Source organism: Zonotrichia albicollis, chromosome 16 (genome assembly GCF_047830755.1).
Source record: "Zonotrichia albicollis isolate bZonAlb1 chromosome 16, bZonAlb1.hap1, whole genome shotgun sequence".
NCBI lineage: Eukaryota > Metazoa > Chordata > Aves > Passeriformes > Passerellidae > Zonotrichia > Zonotrichia albicollis.
In genome coordinates, this window is record NC_133834.1 from 13,845,945 (window position 1) to 13,868,974 (window position 23,030).

General features: G+C 54.5%; 3 protein-coding genes across 24 annotated transcripts in view; 1 reads left to right on the forward strand and 2 right to left on the reverse strand.

Annotated features, from left to right (window-relative positions):
• CDIP1 (cell death inducing p53 target 1) overlaps window positions 1-3,026 on the forward strand; it is a 20,397-nt gene extending 17,371 nt beyond the window's left edge. For 4 of the 5 annotated variants that reach the window (XM_074552906.1, XM_005492107.4, XM_005492108.4 and 1 more), the window contains exons 4-6: window positions 256-402; window positions 676-940; window positions 1,140-3,026. In XM_074552906.1, coding sequence (XP_074409007.1) covers window positions 256-402; window positions 676-940; window positions 1,140-1,251 — 524 coding nt within the window. In that variant the 3' untranslated portion in view covers window positions 1,252-3,026. The remainder of the gene's footprint in view (window positions 1-255; window positions 403-675; window positions 941-1,139) is intronic. The other variant, XM_074552908.1, reaches the window with a different exon arrangement.
• Window positions 2,707-12,189, reverse strand: HMOX2 (heme oxygenase 2). 3 transcript variants are annotated; one of them, XM_026796481.2, is made up of 6 exons: window positions 12,149-12,189; window positions 6,986-7,087; window positions 5,266-5,383; window positions 4,509-5,000; window positions 3,525-3,645; window positions 2,707-3,447 (listed from the first exon to the last, which is right to left on the reverse strand). In XM_026796481.2, exons 1-6 carry the CDS (start codon window positions 12,172-12,174, stop codon window positions 3,323-3,325), a joined length of 984 nt encoding a protein of 327 aa, XP_026652282.2. In that variant the 5' UTR covers window positions 12,175-12,189; the 3' UTR covers window positions 2,707-3,322. The 3 variants fall into 3 exon arrangements, with proteins under 3 accessions (XP_026652282.2, XP_074409006.1, XP_005492168.3); XM_074552905.1 differs by lacking the exon at window positions 12,149-12,189 and adding an exon at window positions 11,486-11,663; XM_005492111.4 differs by lacking the exon at window positions 12,149-12,189 and adding an exon at window positions 10,344-10,393.
• Window positions 12,190-16,274: 4,085 nt separating this feature from the next.
• The window catches only part of SLX4 (SLX4 structure-specific endonuclease subunit), a 28,788-nt gene continuing 22,032 nt past the window's right edge, over window positions 16,275-23,030 (reverse strand). For all 16 annotated transcript variants that reach the window (XM_074552890.1, XM_074552889.1, XM_074552888.1 and 13 more), the window contains 4 exons: window positions 19,656-22,114; window positions 18,693-18,795; window positions 18,079-18,489; window positions 16,275-17,086 (listed from right to left, as the gene is read on the reverse strand). In XM_074552890.1, the coding sequence (XP_074408991.1) occupies window positions 16,726-17,086; window positions 18,079-18,489; window positions 18,693-18,795; window positions 19,656-22,114 (3,334 nt within the window). In that variant the 3' untranslated portion in view covers window positions 16,275-16,725. The remainder of the gene's footprint in view (window positions 17,087-18,078; window positions 18,490-18,692; window positions 18,796-19,655; window positions 22,115-23,030) is intronic.

Sequence of the window (23,030 nt, forward strand, 5' to 3'; positions counted from 1 at the left end):
CAGCTGACTGTGATTGGTGTTAATTAGAAACAACCACGAGACCAATCCCAGATGCACCTGTTGCATTCCACAGCAGCAGATAATCAATGTTTACATTTTGTTCCTGAGGCCTCCAGCTTCTCAGGAGGAAAAATCCTAAGGAAAGGATTTTCCATAAAAGATGTCTGTGACAGAGGAGGATGTGGCTTAAGGGGTTGCCCCCACCTCTTGTCTCCCTTCCCTGCCTCCTTGGCTGCTGACTGTGTTTCCTTTCAGAGGGTGTCACCCCAGTGGTGGGACAGCCCCAGGGGGTTCCGATCCCCCCTCCTGAGTTCGGACCTCCCCCCTATGAGCCCCCCTCGCAGCCAGGGTTCATCCCCCCCCACATGCCCACGGATGGCTCTGGGCCCTACGTGCCACCAGGTGAGTCCTGCAGGGGCTGGGGACAGCGGGGGGATTGGCAGCAGCAGCATCAGCAGCAGTGTTTCCTGCTGCCCAAGAGGGGGCTGGAGCTGCCATTTGGAGCTTGCAGGAGGCTCTTTGGGCTGGGCTGGGGGGCACAGTGCCTGTGGCAGGGCTGGCCCAAGGCTGTACTCAAAGGGAGGTGTTGCAGCAGGGTTGGGGTCTCCCCAATAAGGATCTGGGCTGTCCTGCCATGTGCAGAGGTGCTCACTTGTTTGTGTTTCTCATTCACAGCAGGATATTACCCACCCCCAGGCCCTCACCCCCCCATGGGCTACTACCCTGCCCCAGGCCCCTACCCCTCTCCTGGTGGCCACACGGCCACAGTGCTGGTGCCCCCGGGAGCTGCCACCACGGTGACAGTGCTGCAGGGAGAGATCTTCCAGGGAGCCCCTGTGCAGACTGTGTGTCCCCACTGCCAGCAAGCCATCACCACCAAGATCTCCTACGAGATTGGGCTCATGAGCTTCCTCCTGGGCTTCTTCTGCTGCTTCGTGGGGTAGGTGCTGCCAGCAGAGCTGGGGCCTCGTGGGTGCTCAGCCTGGTCCTGGGTGGCCTTGGCTGAGCCGTTGGGCACGGTGGGGACCTTGGCACAGGGGTGGCACTGGAGCAGCACAGGGGTTCCTGGGTGACAGCCCCTCCAGTTACATCTACCCAGGGGCTGCCCCAGCTCAGCCTCTCTGCCTGTCCCTGTGCAGGTGTGATCTCTGCTGCTGCCTGATCCCCTGCCTGTTCGATGACTTCAAGGACGTGACACACACGTGTCCCAACTGCAAGGCCTACATCTACACGTACAAGCGCATGTGCTAACGGCACCCGGGAGCCTCTGGAACGCCGCCGGCCCCGCCCCGCTGCCGTCCGTCCGTCTGTCCGTCCGTCCCGCGTGTGCATCGCCTCCCCTCGCTTCCCGCCGGTGCTGTGTGTGCGTTATCCCCGGCTCCCCCCGTAGAGCTGCCAGCACTGCCCCGGCTCTGCTCCTCGCCGGCAATAGTTGGGTTGGTGACGCTGGGGCACGGGGGCGGTGTGGGAGCTGCCCTGCAGTGCACAGGCAGGGGGGGCATCGCTCTGCACCCCGTTACACTGCAGGTGTGAGCGAGGCCCCCTCACCTGGAGCAGCTGCTGGAGGTGCCCAGCCCAGTCCCACAGTGCAGGATGGGCTGGGATGGGAGCCCAGGAGGGGACCCAAGCGGCCCATGGTGCCCTCAGGGGATGCAGCACAGCCTTTGTGGCACTGTCAGCAAGGGGCTCAGTGACAAGGACACAGGGCAGTGCCACACACCAGTTTCCGTGTGGTTCCAAGCCCCTTCCCGAGGGGAGGCAGAGCTGCCTCTAAGCACAGAGGGGGCCCGGCAGCAGCACCGCACCCGTATCAGCACCTCCGTCCTGCCCGGCGGCCGCTCCAGCTGCATGCGCCTCCTCCTCCTCCTCCTCCTCCCAGCCCCGCCCGGCTCCGGGGGCAGGACAGCCCCAGGCAGCCCCGGCCCCCGAGCCAAAGCACACCCGGCATGTCCCGGCTGCCCGGCACGTAGAGTAGAGGAGTTTGTAACCAGGCTGCAGCTCCAGGGCCGCCCTGGGCCCCGCAGGGTCTCCTTGCATGTGGTGTAAGGGGTGTTTGAGCTCACTCACCTGAGGCAGAAGGAAGGGGCAAGCAGGCAGCGCCAGGAGCTGCCAGCAGCGCTCCCACAGCAGGGTGAGAGGGGCTGGGAGCCGAGTTGAGCCTCTCGGGCTGCTCCTCCCGCCCCTGGCCCTGCAGCTCCCAGAGCAAAGTGGGGAGGGCTCTCAGTACACAGGTCTGCAAACACAGCCTGGCCTGCACAGGCAGCTGCTGTTTGCTCAGGGCTGGAACTGTGGCACTAGTCAGTGTTTTTATGTAAATAAATAACAGACCCTGAACTCGTGTGTGAAATCTTTTGTTCTCTCCTGCTCAAAATTTACAGCAGATCTGCCTGTAGGGGAGATGGGGGTGAGGGCAGGGTGGGGGTACAGGGCAAGCACAGGAGGAAGAGCAGCAGCTTCTCTACCCTACCAGGAACCCCTCAACACAGGAGAGCCCCAAGCCCTGACAGCACCTGGCTGTCCTCAGCAGGGCAATGAGCCTCCCACGTGGAAACCCCAGGGGAAACAGCAGGGACAGAGGGGTGCCAGGGCAGGAGTTTCTCAGGGACTGCATCAGTCAGAGACAAGTGAGACAGTGTGGGACTGCACTCCCTTTCTCCCCCTTAGCCCCTCCATTCTCACAATGATGTGCTTTTAGCTTCCTCCAGCTACAGCATTGCAACTTTTTATTCCAGTCAAGGCTTCATGAGAAATAACCAACAACTGACCCTCAACCCCAAAGTTGCACAATACAGATCTGTCACCTCCATAGCCCACCATGGTCCTGCCCCCATCCCCAGGGAGCTCCTTCCAACAGGAGTCAGACTTGGTTCCTCAGACATTGCACCCAACAGGACACTGCTCTCAGCCCCCTGGCACAGCCTCAGCTCCTCAGGGTAGGAAAGCAAGTGCTCCTTGTTTGAAAGGCTGATGACATTCTGCAGATGCAACCCAGGGCAGGAAACCCCCTCCAGACACTGCTTCAGGAATGGAGATGAAAAGCCAAGCATGTGAAGGACAGGACATCTCTAGCCTTAAAAAGCCCAGCCTGGGCAGGGCAGTGCTGCAGTGGAGCCCTCAGCCTCTGGCACTGACCAGTCCTGTGCAATATTCAGCTAAAGAGGTGTTACAGGGCTGTGCGAGGAGGTTGGACAGTCCCACAGGATTCCTGTTTATTTCCTTACTCCACTCTGCAGCCAACTCACCAGCAGCAAGGGAAGGGTTGGAAAGCAGGCAGGGCACATCTCTGCCCTTGCCCCAGGCAGAGCCACACCTGACTGTGCCCTCACAGGATGTACCAGGCTGCAGCTCCCGCTGCCACGGCCATGCAGGCTGCCAGCACCAGCTGCACCAGGGGCTGCCTGGCCAGGCCCACAGCAGCGTGGAAGGGGCAGCTGGGGCCTGCTGTGCCTGCAGGACACAGAAAGCACCGTTAGCACTGTCACTCTGTGCCACACACCCGTGGCAGCCCCCTCGGCACCACCTACCCAGTTTGTCTGCGTAGTACGGGCACTTGCGGATGTCTCCCTTGCCATCGTGGACCGGCACGCCTCCATCCTGGGCTTCTTCTCCCAGCGACCTGCCAACCTTGTCCAGCTCATCAAACACCTGCAAAGGTCACAGTGAGCACGTGAGCAGGCACAGCCAGGCAGAACCGACCCCTGCAATCACCTGGGGAACAGACAAGCACCGCTCCTGCCTCCCTGTGCCCAGCTGCCTTTCTGGGTGACACCTGGCACACACTGAGCTCCAGGAAAGCACAGCCCATCCCCAGAGCGTTCAGTCAGAGCCAGGAGCAAGGCAGCCCCACCCTGCTGTGGGTGGGAGCGTGGGCCAACAGGCTCTGCCCTCCCTGCTGCAGAGCCCTGGAGGATCCCGCTCCTGCAGTGGTCAGGCAGCCCCTCTCACTGCCACGGGATTCCATAAGGATCCAACCACACCTCACCGTGTTTCTGGCCAGTTTCAATCACACTGACCTGCTACAAGCACAAGATTAACACTTCCATCCAGTAGCTAAATCTGTGTTCATCCCCTGGGGCAAGCAGCAGCTCAGTCAGGTTTGATGAGAGGCAAATGCTATGGGAGGAACAGGAAGCTCCAGACATTTCTGACCATGGGCAACAAGTCAGACCTGAGACAGGAGATGAATTGTCACCAGGGCGGTGCAGCACTCAAACCGTTTGAGGCTGTCTTGGCACAAGAGCTCTGCTCCCCTCACTGCTTCACAGCCTGTGAGAATCTTCAAGTCCTATTAATTTTGCCTTAATCAAAGCATTTGGCTGTGGTGTTGGAGCATGGGAGGAATTCCTGCCTGAAGCTAGAGAAAACGAGTTCAACTAGAACCTCAAGGAGGGGCTGTGGTGGTCTCAGCCCCAGACCACTGACTGGGTGAGTGGTGTGACTGAATTAACCTGGGCCAGACCTAAAAGCTGCAGCACCTACACATCCAGATCAAGGGATTTGTTTAGTACCTGCATGTTAAATCTGAAGGCTTTGTTGGCCTCTTCCACGATCCTTTCCTTGGTGTTCTTGTCCAAGTCCAGAGCATTCATTCTTGCTCTGTAAAGCTGCTTGAACTGCTGTGCATTGGAAATGTTGTCAAACACGTAGAACTGGATCCCTTCCTCAGTACTGGGCAACTTCAGGGCCCTCTGGGCGACCTTCTTCAGCACCTGGCCACCTGAGAGGTCCCCCATGTAGCGTGTGTAAGCGTGAGCCACCAGCAGCTCTGGCTCGTGCTGTCCCACATGATGGATTCTGTCCACGTATTGCTGAGTTGCCTCTGAACACTGGATCTTTTCTTTCCAGTCTTCCCCATAAAAATATTTGAGGTCTTTGGCCAAAGCTTCTCTCCGGTGGAGCTCCACGGGGAAATACAGAGGAGCAAAGAGGGGGTTGTCCTTGTTGTGATCCATCTCCTCCTCCAGAGCAGAGTAGGTGAAGTAAAGGGCCACGGTGGCCAGCTACGGACAGAGCACAGCTCATGTGAGAAGCTGCTCACTAGATGGGCACAGCTCATCTCATGACTACTCCTGCCTGCATGGAATTGGGGCAAACAAGAGCAAACCTCAGGCCTGGCACAGAACCAGCCTGGAGAGGCTGTACCAGGCAGGCACTGCTTAAAGAGCCAAGGCTCTGCTCTGCCCACCACCATAGCACCCCAGGGCTGTGGGGCTCTGCCTTGGAGTCTGGGTGCATCACAGAGATGGGGGGCAGAGCAACACCCACCTTGAAGAGCTCCTTCTTGATGCGGCCCTTGAGGAAGTCCTTGACAAACTGGGTGTTCTCGGCGCGGTCGTGCGACTCCTTCGTGCCCTCCTTCAGCAGCTCCGAGAGGTCCATGGGGCTGCAGGCAAACACAGGGCTCCTTTCAGCCCTCAGCCCCACAGAGCTTGTCCCTGCTGTGTCTGGAGGGATCCCCACCATCCACCATCCCAGTGTGGAGAATGCACAAGGTGGGACCCTCAGGCCACCCCGCAGGAGGAAGCAGCAGGGTGGCACAGCCCCTGTGCCAACCACAGCTGCCACCCCAGCAGGGCTGGGCTTACAGAGGCTCTGGCCCAGGACCTGCTGATCCCTGCACCAGGACTTCTGCTTCTCATCCATGGGAGCCCAACACTGCACAAGAAAGCCTTGAGCATACAGGGAGCAACTATCATGGCAGGCTAAAGGGCATGGGGGCCTTGGTGGTGCCTTCTCTGGGAGAACAAAAAAGGCTCAGGCAGGTCCCCCAGCTTTCCCAACTTGGATAGCAGCTGTTAGTGAAGAGATGAGAGCTGAATGGCAAAACAGGGCAAGAACACCCTTAAAAAGTTTTTCTCCTGCATGACACTGTTTTTTCAAGTTTTTCAAGGTGTCTTGTTTTAAAAAAGACCCAAAACATTAAAATCTATTATTTAGGCTACAGACACTGCACCTACCTGAACACAGAACCACAAAATGAACTGGGTTGGAGAAGACCTTTGAGATCATCAAATCCAACCTATGACCTGACACCTCCTCATCATCTAAACCCTGGCACTGAGTGCCACGTCCAGGCTGTTCTTAAACACACCCAGGGACAGTGACCCCACCACCTCCCTGAGCAGACAATTCCAGTGTCCAATCACTCTTTCAGTGAGGAATTCTTTCCTGATGTCCACCCTAAACTTGCCCTGGTGCAGCTTTAAGCTGTGTCCTCTCATTCTGTCAGTGGTTGCCTGGAGAAGAGCCCAATCCCTCTGGCTACAGCCACCCTCCAGGCACAGCACCAGGACACTGGTACAGTATCAACACTCAGATCAGGCCAAAGTGCACCTCACAGGTTTTATCACTACTTTGCTAGAGCTAGCACACTTGTGTTAGCTCTGAGAGAGGCTTTGAACACTCCAGACCCACTGAGTGTGCCAGCAGAGCCAGCAAACAGTAACTTCTCATGAAGCTGAGCCTGTCAAGTCAAAGAAGTCACCCAGCCTGTCTAGATCTTCTAGAAAGCACCCTAGTCACCCCTCCTGTTTTCCAAGTCCAAAGCCTTGGCTTTTAGAACATGTGTGGGAATTAGTTTTTTAAATTAACCTCCTAGAAAATGTCCTTGCCTAGGCCTGGGCATTCTGCAAAGGCAAGAGCTCACCAGAGCAGAGTTCACCTCTGGAGTCAGTTTTCAAAACAAGCCTGCCCAACAAGCCATGGAAAACTGGCTCCCCTTGGCCAGCAAGACACAAACACAGCTGCCAAATAGTCAGGAGTTTGTGAAATGTGACTTTCATAGTCAAGTGTTTGTTGTCAGCCCTGCCAGATCACCTTCCCATCCCTTCCACCCTTACAGTGCAGTTTGACCACAGAGATTTCACAGCACATGTATTTGATTGATCCCTTACTGGGGTCCCTCACTTCTTCAGATGAGAAGGATCACTCCTGGAAGATCCCTTGCCTTGCCCAAGGCTGTGCCATTGTGTAGGGCAGAACTCACCTGACAGCATCATCTTCTGTTTCCTCATAGTGCAAAGTGTCCTCCTCTGCCCCCTCTGGGCTCTCCTGGGCTGATGGCATCGTGGTCACTGCTGCGATCAGTCTGAAAGGCAAAACCAGAGAGGGGCTCTCAGGGGAAGCTGCCTTAGCAAAGGGATGGCTGTGAAATGCTCAACACTCCTGCCAGGCAGGGCGGTGAGGAGCAGCCTCTGCCTGTTTCCACCTCCCACCAGGCACTCCCAAGGATGTGTATTATATTTGCCTGTTCAGTTCAGGTGAACCTCAGCACTGAGATCAGTTCACAAAACATTAAACACAGCAGCCTGCACTCCATTTCCCCCTTCAGGATGGCTCCTGGCTGAAGATGAGAGCTCTGTGTTGGCAATCTGCACTGGACTTGTGAGCAGCTGCCTTCCCCTGGTGCTACCAAATATTTCCCCCAATGTCACACTGAGCAGGGTAACTGGAAAGGGAAAGGGAAGCAAGCCCCTCTCCTTCACTCAAGAGGAAGAACAAGCATTTCCACACCAGTTCAAAGCTTCCTGAAGTAAGCAGTGGTGAATTAGGCCAGCTGAGCTCTGAGCTCAGGCAGCTCCCAGGGGAAACAAGAACATTCCCTGTGACAGAATAGGGGAGCTCCCAAAGCAGGGGCAGATTTCACTGCTCTGCCTTTCCTGGGCACTCTCCAAGCAGAGTGAGCTGCAGGCAGCTCCTGCTCCCACTCACACCCTCCTCTCCTGCCTGGCAGAATTTCCTTCAAATCCCACAAGTAACTGGGTTCCTTATCTGCAAAAGGAAATAAAATCTCCTTGGATGTAACAGGATGCACGAGCCTGACCCAGGAGCAGGAACACGACACACCTGGATTACATTGGCTGAGCACAGAAATCCAGGCCCCTCATTTATAAAATGGAGCTGTAATCAGCTTTGTGCAGAGCAACAGCACCAGCAGCTGCCAGGCAGCCTTGGGAGAGGAGAACACTCACCAAGGGAAGCACCATCCTTGTGCTCCCCACTTCAGCTCAGCTGCACCCATGGATTCACTGCCCAGCCCACGGCAGGGACTGGGAGAGCCAGCAAGCAGCTGCTCAGCACAGGGCCAGCACTGGGACAGCAGCTCACATGAGCACACCAGCTAGAAATTAATTGCTCTCCAGTTCCTCACCCCAGATTTCTAAGCCCTGTTTCACAGCCCTATGTGTTTGACAACATTTCCAACCCACAGCAGTTCAAGCAACTTTACAGAGCAAGAATGAATGCTCTGGATATGGACAAGAACACCAAGGAAAGGATTGTGGAAGAGGCCAACAAAGCCTTCAGCCCTGTTTCACAGCCCTGTTTCACAGTGCCCTTCACACTCCAAGCAGGAGCCAGGGCTGAGGCCCATCCTCAGGTGCAGCCCAAAGCTCCCCCAGCTCAGGCACAGCACCAGTGAAGGTTTCTGTGATCACAGAATCCTTTCCTGGGACAGAGCTTCCCCCAGGGGAAGGCTGACCAAGTTTTGGGATTGTTTTGGGATGCCAGGAGCCCAGGGCTGGGACAGAAGTCATTCAGGGTCACAGTGTCACCACCCCTCCCCTGACACAGCACTGTGCAGCCTCCTCAGCCCAGGATAAAGTCAGGCCAGAAACCAGCTCAGGTGCTGTCTGTGTGATCACTCACCAGGCAGCTCAACCCAGGACCCTCCCTTATCCTCACACAGCTTCAGAGTGGGGAATGCCCACTGTGGGGAGGGGAAGCACAGCACAAAGGCAAATGAGCCAGCTGAGCTCAGCCAGGAGCCTGGGCACAGGAGGAACAGTGCATGTGACACCTGCCAATGTCACCAGCTCTGTGACACCCTGCCTGCTCATGGCAGCCCACGACCTTCCCAGGAGATGCAGATTCCAAAATGAAACGAGACAAACTAGTTCCAATTTATCTCATATTCCCAGAAAGCCAGAGCCCTGGAGGGGAGGTGTGCTGTCTCCACATGCCTGAAACAGCCACTGCTGAGAGCAGAGCTCCAGAAAACCTGAGCCACGCTCATCCCTTGGGAGAGGCCTGAGGGCTGACAGCAAATCCAGCCCAGAGGAACACAGCAGCAAATCCAGCCCAGAGGAACACAGCAGGCCAGGCCTCAGTCAGTGTTTAACAGCAGCCATGGCTCAAGATTCCCCAAAGATGGTCCTGAGTTCATCACACTCACCAGAGCCTCCAGGGCCACAGCCTGAGCACACTCCTGCTCACACAGGGCACCCAGAGGGGTCTCAGCAGCCTCCAGCCAACCCTGTCAGTGGTGCTGCAGAAGCACAGCTAATGGGATGGGGAATGGCTGTCCCAGGAGCACAGTCTGCTGTTGGGAGCAGGGGTTACCATGCAGAGTCACTGAAAGTGCAATCTCAGACTTGTTTTTCCCCTGGCCTGCTGTGCAGGGCTCAGCCTGACAAGTTAATCTCCATGGCAGTGGCAGCACCAGTCCCTGTAGCCCCAGGTGAGGGCAGAACTCATGCAGGAAAACGTGGAAGCTGAGATTTCTCCTGATCCAGTCTCTGGCACAGGCACATCCCAACAGGACAAGTCAGCACAAAGCCCACCCTGCCCTGTGCTGGGGCACTGAGAGCTGGGAGGAAAGGCACTCACTGGCCTCACACCACCACACACTGGGGGTTTTACTCCAAATCTGGCAAGGACAAGCCCCAGTTTGTGTCACAGCCCTGGTTCCTCTGAAAGGGGCACGTCCCACAGCCAAGGAGGAGGCTCAGGCAGTGCCACCTCCTCTGCAGAGGCTGCAATGCCATTGCATTTGCTGCAGGGAGCTCTGCTCATCCAGGAGCTGGCTGATCTTCAGGGCACCTCCCAGAGCCCAGAGAGCCTGCCTGGAGCAATCCAACAGCTACCCCGGGATAGCAGGGCTGGACAGGGGGGAGGAGGCTTGGTACAGGACACCCCAGCATTCCAAACATTACTTTCCTAAGGACTGTGTTCAAACCCCCTGAGAAAACATCTCCACCTCATCTAGATGAGTACAGCTTGTCCCCACACACATCTCCTCACCAAGCTGCACACCCAGGTGCACACACGTTCTTCTCAGGCTAGGAAAACACTTAATCCAAATAATCCCAAGCCTCTTCAGGAACAAGACACTGCTGCTGCTGCAGGGAAGGAGCACTGGAAGGCCCAGATTTGCTTGGGCACTCTGGGAGAAGTTTGGTAACTCCCAGGCAGCACAGAGCTCATATCTGCTGTTTAATTTGCATCCAACTTCAAGGCATTTCCCCACACACAGATCTCAGTGTGGTTGGACCTACCATCACTGCAGCAGAAACAAACCTCAGAACCCCGGGCCTAGAGGCTTGAAGAATCATCCCAGAGGTTACCTGGCAATCTCAGCAGGAGAGATTGTCATCTCCATCTCCTTCTGGTGAGGGATTTGGCACTGGCTGCTGCTGGAAATGGAACCTCGTAGACTGAATTATCTGATGCCAGGTAAGTTGAAGATTTCACCTGGACACAGACTAAATTTAGGCAGCAATTCAAGTCCCAGACACTGCTAGTGTGCCCATACAAACAACACTTCTGTCTTCTAGAGCTGCAGCCCAGCACCTCAACACACCAACCAAAGGAAGCTCCTGGTGACCTCAAAGACCTTGTCCAGTGCTGCCCTGTGGCAGTGGCACTTGTGCCAGCCCATCATTATTTTCTCACCCTGGTTATAGAACAGACAAGGGATAAGTCAGGGCTGGATGTGGGCTGAGAAAGAAAACATTGTATCAGACACACACAGTGATAGCAAACAGCCTTTGTTCAGCACAGAGCCAGCCAGTGCCTGCCCTGGCGGTCATGTCGGTCACATCGGCTGCCAGCTGTGCCCGGACAGCCAGGCAGGGCCAGTGACGGGCACATGGGGCTGCTGTGGGCACTGCAGAGTTCTGTGGGTGCTGAGCCTTCAACAGGACAAAGGCCAGAAATGGCAAAGGAGGAATAGCAAGAGTCCCTCGTTCTCCAAGCGCTTCTCTGAGCTCTGCGGGGCCAAGGAAAGCCAAGCGGCCCCATGGCCACGGGCAGCACGCAGGATGCCCCAGGCCCCGCTCAGGAGCGGCCGTGCAGAGTCACGGCGGGGCTCGGAGGGCCCGGGGCTGGGCTGGCACACGCCGCGGCCGCTGGGCAGCCGCCCGCTGGCTCCTGGGGACACACGGCAGGAGCAGGGAGGGTTGCGGACGGCCCCGCCCGGGCACACGGTTCGCGGCCGGGAGCTGTGGGCCCGAGCAGCCCGGCCCAGCCCGCGTCAGGACGGTCACGTCGGCCGCGCCAGCCCCGGGCCCCGGCGGGCAGCGGCGCGGAAGCACGGCTCTGAGGCGGTCTGGGGGGGGCTTCCCGGCCCATCCGCCACCGGGAGCGGGCAGAGCCCCGCCGGGGGGGCCCCAGGGGAGGGGGCCGGCCCGGGGCCGTGTGAGCCCCAGGGTAGGGGGCTGGCCCGCGGGCCCGGCCGCGTTACCATGGGGACGCGCCGCGCACTCACCGCTGCTGCCGCCGCCCTCGGCCCCGGCAGGGACAAACAAAGGCCCCGCGCGGCCGGCCCGGCTTTATGGCCCCGGGGACTCCGCGCGGCCAATCAGGAGCCGCGCACGGCACGCGCCGGCGATTGGCGAAGGCGGCCGAGGCATCGCGCGAGGAGGTCCCCCCCGAAGGTGGGCGGGGCGCAGAGCTGCGCACGCGCAGAAGCCGCCGAGGGATGGGAGAGGGAGGGGAGTCACGTGGTGCCTCTGCTCCCGCCCCATGCTCACCTGGCCGGCCCCGCCCCTGAAGGGCGGCTGGAGAGCAAATGCGCGCATGCGCAAGTGGTACCGCGGCCCGGCAACCGGAAAGGGCCGCCGAGAAGGAAACATGGCGGCAGCGCTCGGTACCGGCGGCTTAATTGGCGGCTGCAGCAGCGGCACCCAGCGCAGCTGCCGTCCCACAGCCCCTGCAGGGCCGCGGGCACATACCGATAGCCAGCGCACGGGGCCCAGGGCACCAGGCCTTGGGCTTCTTTGGGCTGCGGCTCCAAACTGTGGGCTGCGTGAGGGAGCTCAGCGCCTGTAAAGGCAGATCAGGACTTTTTGTTGAGCGAGTGTTGCAGGCTCTAAGATGGTCCGTGTGCTTCAGTATATTAACTGTCACATGTGGGCACAGAGTCATTTACCTTCCTCTGAAATACACGAAGCGCATTCCAGCCTCGTCAAAGCACGTCCTTTCTCTTCCAAGAGTTTTCCCTCCGAGCACAACCAGCTAATCCTGCCGTGTCCCCGCTCCTCTCCAGACCCCCAGCTCCTCGCACTGGCTCTCCCCCATTTGCACCTCTCTCCTTTAGGAGTCATTCTCATCAAACCAAGAGCCTTCCCGCCCCGTGAGCAGGGCAGTCAGCGGAGCGAACGGGGACACCGGGACCGCGGGGATCAGAGCCTGGTGGACGCGCCGGTGCCGCAGGAGCGCGGAGCTCACGGCGAATCCCCTCCCGCAGTCGGTACAGGCGTACGGCTGCTCCCCGCTGTGCACCCGCCGGTGCCGCAGCAGCGCCGACCGCCACAGGAAGCCCTTCCCGCACTCGGAGCACTCGTAGGGTCTCTCCCCCGAGTGCGTCCTCTGGTGCCGGGTCAGACGGGAGCGCTGTCGGAAACGCTCCCCCACACTCGGTGCCCGGGATGGGTTTTTCTCCAGTGTGGATCCTCCGGTGCTGGACGAGGTTGGAACTCACACGGAAGCTCTTCCCGCAGTCCCCACATATCATCGGCCTCCCCACAGAGGAATTCTCTGCTGGATGACATCCGGCAGCTTCCTGAAACTTTTCCTACGCACCATCACTCAGCTTTGCCTTTTCTCCAGCGATCTCTGAACCCTTCCTGACCTCTGTGGGATGACTGGGTCCTGTGCAGGACTCTGGTAATTGTTCTCCTTGGAAAGACGTGAGAGTGAAACCTCCAGCTTTGCTGGCCCAGGGATGCCTTGGTGGGGATTCTTCTCCTTTTTTGCTCACAATCCCACCTTCAGCTGCAATAAAATGAGAATCTAGATAGAAGTCACAGACAGGAAACTTTAAACAGGGGAAATCAAAAGGGATCACATTCTAAAAATTCACCAGATTAACTCGTACAGAAAGGTCTGATACTTCCCTTCAAACTACACAGTGGATTTCTCAGTATGTTCACAGGAACAAACCCTGGGAACAGCCCTGTGTGCTCTGACAGAACCTGAATCCACTGAAATTATTGGTATATTAGAGGTAAAAGTTTAGTGCTTGAATGGGAAAAATGCCTGCTCTTCTAGGATGTCTGAAAAAGACATCCTAGAAGAAATTCAGCTTATTAAAAGCTGAATTGAGAGTCATGGAATGTTAATGATTGTCAGGGGAAAACAGAGAATAAAGAGAATGTTATTGTGCCCTTGCAGCTCAAACCCCACAACCTGACTGTGTGCAAGGGCAGGGATGCATCCCCCATTTCAGAGAAATTCCAATAGAGCTGAGGGAGATACAGAGCATGACATGAATAATAAAAGGCACAGAACAGCTTCTGCATTGGAGATAAAGGGTGCAGTGACAGGACTATTGCAGAGGACTACAAAACAACAACTGGCCCATGGAGTGGGTGGGGATCCCTCTTGCACCATCTGCTCTGAGTTAAGAACAACTGACATGAAGTGAGCTATTAGAAGGCAGCTTCAAAGCAAACTAAAGAAGGCAGCAACTCACAAAGCAGCTGAATACGCTGTGGAACTACTGGCTGCAAGCTGTCACAGATGCTAAAACATCCACAACTTCAGATAGCAAGAAAATACAGAGAGCTGTGAGATACTGAGACATTGCTTCAGTAGTTTCTGAAGTCACAGAGTGCCAGGGCCTGGGAAAGCATCCAGGAACACACCAGGCACTGCCTGTGCCTTCTCTGGGACCCAGCACTGCTGCTGCTAGGGAGCACTGGGAGGACAGCGGTCCATTCTGGTATCACCAATCCTACGCATGCTGGTAGGGTCTGGAGCAATTTTTCTCACCGACAGGTTCACAGATGTGCTGGGTTAATGGTCAGACTCCACGATCTTAGTGAGCTTTTCCCAACCTCAGTGACTGTATGACTGTACCATCCCCTTACCTGCACAAGTGCTGCTCTCGGACTTTCTTCGGTAGCTGTACAGGTGGGAGAACCACAGTTCCTCCTTCTGATCCATGTGGGAGATCATCTCCAGCTGCTTTCAGAGCACCTGCTCCGGGGGGAGACACGGGCCGGGATGTACCCTCACCGAGCAGGGGATGGATCTGCGGGATTCACCCGCCGAGCAGGGGATGGATCTGAGGGATTCACCTGACCGAGCAGGGGTGGCTCTGCGGGGGTGCAGCAGAGCCCCGGAACCGCTGCGGACCCGCGGGGCTGTGGGGGAACGCGGGGGCGCCCAGGTGAGGGGGGCGGCGGCGCCTGCCGGAGGTCTTAGCCTCGCCGGTGTCCGGTCCCAGCCCCACCGGGGGTCTCGGCCCCGCAGCTGTCCCCGGTCAAGTCCCGCCGTGTCCCCGTCCCGGTCCCGCAGCTGTCCCCGACCAAGTCCCGCCGTGTCCCCGTCCCGGTCCTGCAGCTGTCCCCGATCCGGCCCCGCCGTGTCCCCGTGCCGGTCCTGCAGCTGTCCCCGATCCGGCCCCGCCGTGTCCCCGTCCCTCACTCGAGCTTGGCTCCGCGGCCGCTGAGGTACGGTCACGTGACGGCCAACGGTGGCCAATGGCGGCCCCGCGGGCGGTGAAGGCGGCCCGGGATGGCGGCGGCGGCAGGGCTGAGGTGGTGACAGATCTGAGGTGGTGGTGGCGGTCTCGGCCCACTGAGGGCTCGTCACCTGCAGCCCGCTCCGTCTTGAGCCTTTCCCCCGCCCCGGCCGGGAGTTTCCCTCAGCCCGGCTTCAGGCGGGAAGGGAATGGCCGCCCCGGGGAACACGGAGCCTCCGCTGCAGAGGCTCAGGGAGCACGACGCGATGGCAGCCAGCGCTTTCTGAGGGAAGGACATTTCCAGAGGACACCAGAGCAGAACTCGGAGATCTGTATCTGGGCTCCATGTCCTTCCAGGACATCGGTGCCTCATCTCTCCAATCTCTCAGGGACTGGAGCCACGCAAGTCTCCGAAGTGATGTGAAGGGAGCAGTGGGATTGTGCTGATCTTGGGCATGAATCTGAATTCTTAGCAATCACACATGGTTTGGGTTGAAAGGAACCTTAAAACCCATCCCATCTGACCCCATACCATGGACAGGGACACTTTCCACTATCCCAGGTTGCTCCAAGCCCTGTCCAGCCCAGCCTTGAACATTTGCAGGGATTTGGAGTCCACATCTTGCCCCAGGTAATCAGAGGGATGGTTCTGCCAAAGGCTGCATCACCTCTGCCAGGCACTTTGTGTTCCATTAGACATCTGACATAAAACCCTCCAGAAGAAATTTTATACTGGAATGATATGGAAAGCAAACCAGCAGGAAGGATTGCTCTCAGATTTATCCCTTCCATACCCAAACGCTGGCACTGTAAGTGTGGATCTGTTGGCCTGGCTGAGTCCAGGCACTGGAACATTCCCACCCACAGGTCTTAGGAACCCCTTTGTTATTAGGAAAATAGGTTTCCCCAAGTCTTCTCCACCCCCAGTTGAAGTTTTTCAGAGTTCAAGTTTAGGTTTTTTTAGGCATAGGCTTCCCAGTCACCCCTAATCAAAGATGGGAAGAGTAGTGTAGTTCAATGAAGTTCAAGTTTTCTATACAATCCTGTGTTTGCTTACTGTTCCATATGAGAATGGACAGGATTTAAATTGTTTATTGCATATAATATAAATCAAAATCAAATTCTGTATAAAAAAATTATGTCCAACATTCACAAAGATATCTAGAAATCTGCCCTCTTTTTGTGTTCTGTCCCTATTTTTCAGTGAGCCTTTGCACACTCAGAACTGCCAGAACAGACAGAAGTCAGTTGTTTTGAAGGTAAATATTCAATATATAAAATACAACAATTTAGGGTCCAAGACTTCTCCAGGAGTCCCAGACACTTTACAACTGGGACCAGTCCAGTTTGGTAATGGGACTAATCCAGGCAGTGGGTTTAGCTCAAGCTGTGAGAAGTGCTGAAGAGTTCCAGTGCTCAAAACTGCTTACATATTTCCTTAAAGACATCCCTGCTGGGGGCTCTCCCATGACATGAGGTATCAGGGGCACTTTTGGGAGGTGTCACCAAGGGAACAGAACAAACCCCTGCCCTGTTCTGCAGCCATTTCAGAAACACAGATTTAGGAGTTTTAGTAGAGATGGCCAAGTGAAGCAAGAAGAAAAGCCTTTTATGTATTTCCACAGCATTCTGTGCCTTAAAAATCAGCAGTGCAAACTGTGCTGAAGAAGTGAAGATGGAAGTCACAGGAGTGTAAACAGGCAGCACTTGACAGAGTGGACTGAATCCTGGAATGTGAAGGGTGAAGAATTTCTCAGCCCAAATCCAGGGAACAGCTCCTGGCACTGAGGGAAGCACCAGCACAAAGAGAAGTTGGGGACCTAAGAGCTATTGGAAAAACAGAAAGAAAAGGCACAAGAGTCAAACTGAGTGAAAAGAGGTTGCAGGTGAGCTGTGTGCTGAAGGCAGGGCAGCCATGGGGAGTTTGTGCACTCGGAGCAGAGGGCTGGCAAGGGGAGCTCTCCAGGATGTCACCTGGGATCAGGCCACCAGGAGCAGCAGTGCTCCACCAGCTGGGCAGCAATCCACGGGCAGGAGGTTCAGCAGGTCGGGCTGGGCTTCACTCGGTATCTCCTCCTCTGTTTCCTGCTCTCCTTCCTTTTCTGCACCTGCTCTTTCCGGGCTCTGGCCATGGTGGTTGTGATGCACTGAGAATCCAGGAAGTCCAGCAGCTTTGCCTTGGAGATTTTAATGCCATTCTGTTTGAGCTCTGTGTGCAGATCAGCCAGCTCGATGGGCTCGTAGAACAGAATCCTGTTGTACAGGGCCGTGTTTGAGCGGATGTAGCACCTGACTGCCTCCAGCTTCTCCTCCTCCCGAGCTGCTGCTTGAGATGCTGGAAACTCCTCTTCCTCCTCCTCAGATGTAAAAGCACAGGTTTCAAATCCATTCACAAAGGAGCTAAAAGCAGGACAAAACAGACCAGAAGTGAAGGAAAGAACAGACCAACAAGGACAGGACCTGAGCTCCCCAAATCCCTGATGGTGAAGTGTCGCAGACATTTCTTCATAGAAATCCTTTCTTTGGGATTTGTCCATTTTCTGGGAAGCAGAGCCCCAGAAAAAGAATGTAAACAAATTGTTATCGGCTGTTGTGAAATGTGGCGGGTGATCCTGTGATTAGCTCATCTTGCATGTTTCACACTAAGGGCCAATCACAGGAGCAGCTCAGGGGAGATTCCCTGAACACAGAACTTTGTTATTCATTCCTTCTATTCTATTCTTAGCTTAGCAGCTCTCTGCAAGCTCTCTCTTTATTCTTTTTAGTATAGTTATAATGTATTATATATTATATATCAATAAATCCAGCCTTCTGATCAAGAAACAAGATTCTCCTCCTTCTCTCACCCAGTGACCTCCTCAAGTCACTGTAATAGTGAAGCCCTGTGACTTCCCTCTGTGGGATCACAGACCCTGCACTACGAGCACCCACAAAATGAATGAGGCAGAACATGGCAGGGTTTCTGCAAACTTCCCATCCCAGCCAGCCCAGAGCTGCATGGAATTTCTGGCTCCTGGCCCTTCCCTCCTGGCAGGTTCTGCCAAGGGATGCTGTGCTGTCCTCTCCCAACTCCAGCTGCAGGTTTCTCAGGCAGCATGGAGTGCTCCATGTCACTGCCCAGGCACACCAGATTTGGGCCTTGCTCATAAGCAGCCCTTTTATGTTCTGAGAATAGTTCAGTGGGAATTATTGACTGAAATAGTTCAGTGGGAATTAGACTGAAAATCCAAAGCCTGTTTCTTTTGTAGGAGTGTGATGACCTCCACATGACTCACTCAAGGAGGTGGCAGGGCAACTACAGGCCACAGAGACAGTCACCTCTGTTCACCTCATTCCTAGCTCATCTCTGTCCTGCACCCCTGAGTGTTTTGTGCAGGATTTCTCTGCCTCACCTCTGTGAACCAAAGGAGATGTCACTCCCATCCAGCGAAGAACGTGCCGACTCCTGGGATGCTGGGAGCTCCTCACCATCAGCTGCCAGGGACTCAGATGGCCCTTCCTGCTCTTTGGCTCCTTCTGGGTGATGTGTCACTTTGGTTCTGTCCTTGGGTGGGGCACAGCCTGTTCCATGGGCACCATCACCCTTGGCAAGCTGCTTTCTCTTGCCCCCAGCCCTCGGGGCACCGGCACGGTTCCTGCCCCCAGCCCTGCCTGCCTTGGGCTGCCTTGGGGACTTCTGGGGCAGGGGCTGGGAATAGGAGATCTCATCCTCAAAGTCAGAGTCGCCATCCTGGTGAGTGTACTGGAATATCTCCTTCAGCTTCAACACCATCTGGCGCTTTGGGAGAGCACGGACCCCGAATCTGAGAGAGAAGGTGGGAGTTTGGGTTACAGTAACGTGGTACCTTCCACTGTCACAGCTCAGCACGAGGCTCAGGCCAGGAAGTGCAGCTGGAAAAGTGTGATGTGACCTCAGGAAGCCCTGGCTGGAGCTTCACCATGGCTCCCCTTCTTCCTCCAGCAGGTACCTCTCATAAAGAGCCATCCTTGGGGAGGGAATGCTCACCTGCTCAGCTCCTTCTTCAGCTGCGGGGTCTCCATGATGGAATAAGCTGGCATGGGTGTCACTGGAGTGCTGGGGGACCTGTTGTTCTCCTGACAGGAAGGTTCTGCAGCAGAAGGAAATCACTGTGATGAGAATCAGTACAGAAAGGACTTAAAAATGGTTGGTAACTTCTCCTGTTAGTGGCAGAAATCCAGTATTATCTAATAATTGTTTAATACTTCCTTATAAGCTGCTTTAGTTATTACTCAGCTTCATATTGGATAGAATAGTCAGCACTTTTTTAACCTACTTAATCGGGATCCTTGGTTTTCATTGACTTTACATCAGAAAACAGTTTAAACTGGAACATATGTCACATCTGAAAATGAGGCCATTCAGGGCTTTGTTAGAACAGGCAACATTTAGAAAGCAGTTAAAACCATGTTTACTGAATTCTGTGCAGTGCTCCTTCTCCCAGGAAGCAAATTTCCTAACAGAGTCTTGATGCATAAAAAAATTGAGCAAATCAAGCTCCTGGGGTCTGGAGTTAGATACTGATTAAATGACACCAGTTTACTGATACTGTGAAGCTCAGCCAGTCTCACACACTGTGTTCTAATCACCCCTTAAACTAATCATTTAATATGGCATAATTATTTAATTACATACTGCAATGTAATTAAATCATCATCAATCCAGTGGCAAACAGGCCTGTGTTCTGTTCTGCTTTGGTTGTTTTTTCTCTATGCATGAACCCACAGCTCCTGCAAGGAGCACTGTCACTACCAAAGGGCTGGTGACAGTGAAACACTCCAGGAATCCCACATTTAGGCTCTTTGCCACAGCAAATGCCTGCACCTCCTTTGTGCCTGGCCCTGCTTCAGAAAGCCCAAAGACCCTTTCAGTGTGCCAAGTGCATCACAGGTAAGATAATCACTGAAATAAAAGCAGCCCAATAAATCTAGAATCAATACAAGCTCTCACCAGGAGTCTTGACAGGATCTGTCTGACCAGCCCCTGCTGCAGCTGCCAACCTCTGAGACAGAGGAAGAATCTCTGGAAGTTCATCTTCCTTCTCTTCTCCATTCCAGTCATCCCAGATTTTGGAGTCCAGGTAACTGGCTCTGCTGCCCACTGAGGAGCATGGCTCAATAGGGCTCTTCTCAGGGCACTGCAAGGTTCTTCTCCTGCCAGCAGGACCTCCTTGGACAGGGGTGCTGCCCTGGATTCCCTGCACCTGCACTGGGCTCTCCCCCTGCTCCTGCCAGGAGCCAGGCCTGGGGCTGCTGCCCGTGCTGCTCTTTGCAGGGCTGACCTGGCCAGAGCTGTGGCTGTCCCCTCTGGCTGGGGACACATACCCGAGGTGCCAGCAGTCATCCACAGGGATTGGGGGCTCCTCACACAGCAGGACACTGCTGCCCAGGGAAGGCAGGCTGACTTCCCTGTCACTGTCCTCCAGCTCAACCACACTGACGTTGATTTTATCTTCCAGTGGCTGCTCCTGGCACGGAGGCACCAGTGTGGGTAAACCTGAGATGTTGGCACATTTGCCTTCCCTGCTGGTGTGGCCTGGGGAGAGGAGAACTGGAGCTGCTGGAGAAACTGGAAGGGGGTTCTTGGAAGAGGATTCTGCTGCTGGGCTGCTGGGTGGGCTCCTTCCATTGGCCAAGTCCTCCACAGGCAAATGTTTGTCTGACAATGTTGTTTCATGAACTTTTATTAAATTTCCAGCCACTTCATGGTCATTATAACCTGCTGCAAAGTTCCTTGTGCTGAGTTTAGATCCTGAACCCTTTAAAGAATTAATACTTGTGACCAGAGTCTGTGTTGAGAAGCTTCTGCTTTTGCTCAGAACTGGTGTTCCTGGCACAAGCCAGGAGCTGTCTGTGCCTGGAGACATTTCATTACTGAGCCTCTTCCCAGGGCTCAGGTTTGGACTCTGTTTGATCTCTGTACAAGCACCTGTTTGTCTGCTGAGAGGAAATTCAGGGCACACCTTTACATCACCAATTACACACACTGTGTCTGTATTGCCACATGAGACCTGGGCTGATCTCTGCTCTGTTTCAGGGATGGATGAGTTATGGGCAGGTTTTGCTATCTCAGGACCTTGTTCCATGTCTGTACACTTCAGGTGCCCAGGGACTTCCATTTCCTTCAGAGCAGAGTCAGACTCTGGCAACTTCTTGCCTTGTTCTAACTCCATTTCATCATCATCAGAAGAAGATAAAACAATAACATAACCCTTCTTGATTCTGTGAGCTGCAGCCCCCTGAGTCCTGCCTGGTGATGACAACACTGGGACATGCGTGTGCTTGTTGGATTCACTGTGAGGAAGCTCTGCTGGAGAAACTGTGATCTCATTTTTGGATGCAGCACCCAGCTCCTTGGCTTTCTGGGAGTGTATTTCATCAGATGGGAATGATTTTTCCTTTTTGTTTTGCTTTGGTGTTGACACATGTTCCCTGGCAAACTTTCTCTCTGATTTTGGAGATGCAGGTGAAGAGCCAAGAGCAGGAAAAAGGGACACACAAGGCTGGGGAGTTGGACTCCTACAAAATCCATTCTTACATGGAGAGAAGTCTTTTTGTGACTTGCTGAACACAAGTGAATCATTAAGACCAACATGTTTTTCACTAGGGGACTTTCCTGATTCTTTGGTAACTTCCTTCACCGTGGAAGGTTCACAGTGATACCCCTGAGAGGCAGAAAACAAATGTTCATAGCTGTCATTTATATCAGTGTCACCCTGGAAAGCAGGAAAGTGCTCTTCACAGTGATCTGCCTTGTCATGTGAGACCTGAGGTGACCTGGAATCCTTCCCATCCTCACATCCCTCAACAGCCACTCCTTCATTAGCACCATGGGAGGTTCCATCCCATTTCTGAGGTTCACTGTGGTGAGGCACAATAGAGGTCTGTGGATCATTCATGCTCTTGCACCTATTTACATTCTGCATCTTTTCTTGGACAGACAAGTCACATTTAGATCTTTCCTCACCGTTGCCATCCCTCAGATCTTCGAGGCTGTTGCTTACTGAGGCAGATTCAGGTCTCTTTACCTCTTCCTGCCCAGTTTGCTGGTTTGTACTTTGGACTGCCTCAGTGTCACTGCACATGCTGCAGTCTGTTCCCTCGCTCACCTCTCTTTCACCCTGAGCCATCTTCCTCTGAGTTGCAGCAAACTCATAGATTTCCTCCAGCTCTTGCTCTCCCACCTCACTGTCATCTTCCTTCTGGCACTCAGGGCTCAGCATAGCTGCTTCTTCCTCATCTTCACCCACCCACACTGACTTCAAGAGGTCTTGGAAGTTCTCAGCTCTGTCCTCACAATCTTCATCATCCCTCACAGAGATAAGATCATCTTCTGAATCCCCTCCAGAGGACACCTGGCTCTCTCCAGTGCTGCTTTCACACTCTGCCATCAGTTCCCTCACACCAAACCTGCAGGGATACAATAGTAACATTAGAATTTCCTCCTCCAGTATTTCTTCACCATTTGGCTGTCAGATCACTTTTGTGAGCTTTGTAAGAAATTTACAGGAGGATGTTGATATGCAGTGTCCTCCTAAAATTCCAAGCACCCTTTTCCAGGTGTCACTCACATTAAAGTATCGGGCACATTCTTCCTTTTCTGTGTTTGAGACTGACTACACTAAATCCCCTTGGCAATGGGAAAGTCCCATGGAATGGCTGGGGCTGGATAATATCTGCCATGTGCAAGATTCCTGGCTTTTCTGAGTGACAGGGCACCTCTCTAGATACATTTGGCAAGCCCCAACCATGTCCCACCCATATCTCAGCAACTGCTCCTGTTCCAAGCTCTTAGACCACGACAGAGAGCGTGGCTGACACAACACATCAAAGCCTGAGCATCCAATACATTCTACAAGTGTTGTTCAGATGAAGTGAGAATCACATAACAGGAGTTGTGCTCATCATCTACAACACCAGCTGCCAACAGACATCCTGAGACAAAACTCAAAGTCTGCTGAGCATATCCTGAACACAGAAACTCTCACATAGTTTTTCAACTGAAGGCAGGATGTCCTTATGGGCAAGCTCCATTTAAGATGTAGCAAAGGACATGGTATCTGTAAGCCCTTAAAACTGCAATGGAAGATGTAAAACTGGAATATGTTCAGTATCTGCTGAGCATATACTGAACACAGAAACTCTCATACAGCTTTTCAGCTGAAGGCAGGATGTCCTTATGGGCAAGCTCCATTTAAGATGTAGCAAAGTTCTATGGGGATTTTGTAAGCCCCTAAAACTGCAATGGAAGATGTCAAATTGGAAGATGTTCAGTATTTGCTGAGCATATCCTGAACACAGAAACTCTCACACAGTTTTTCAACTG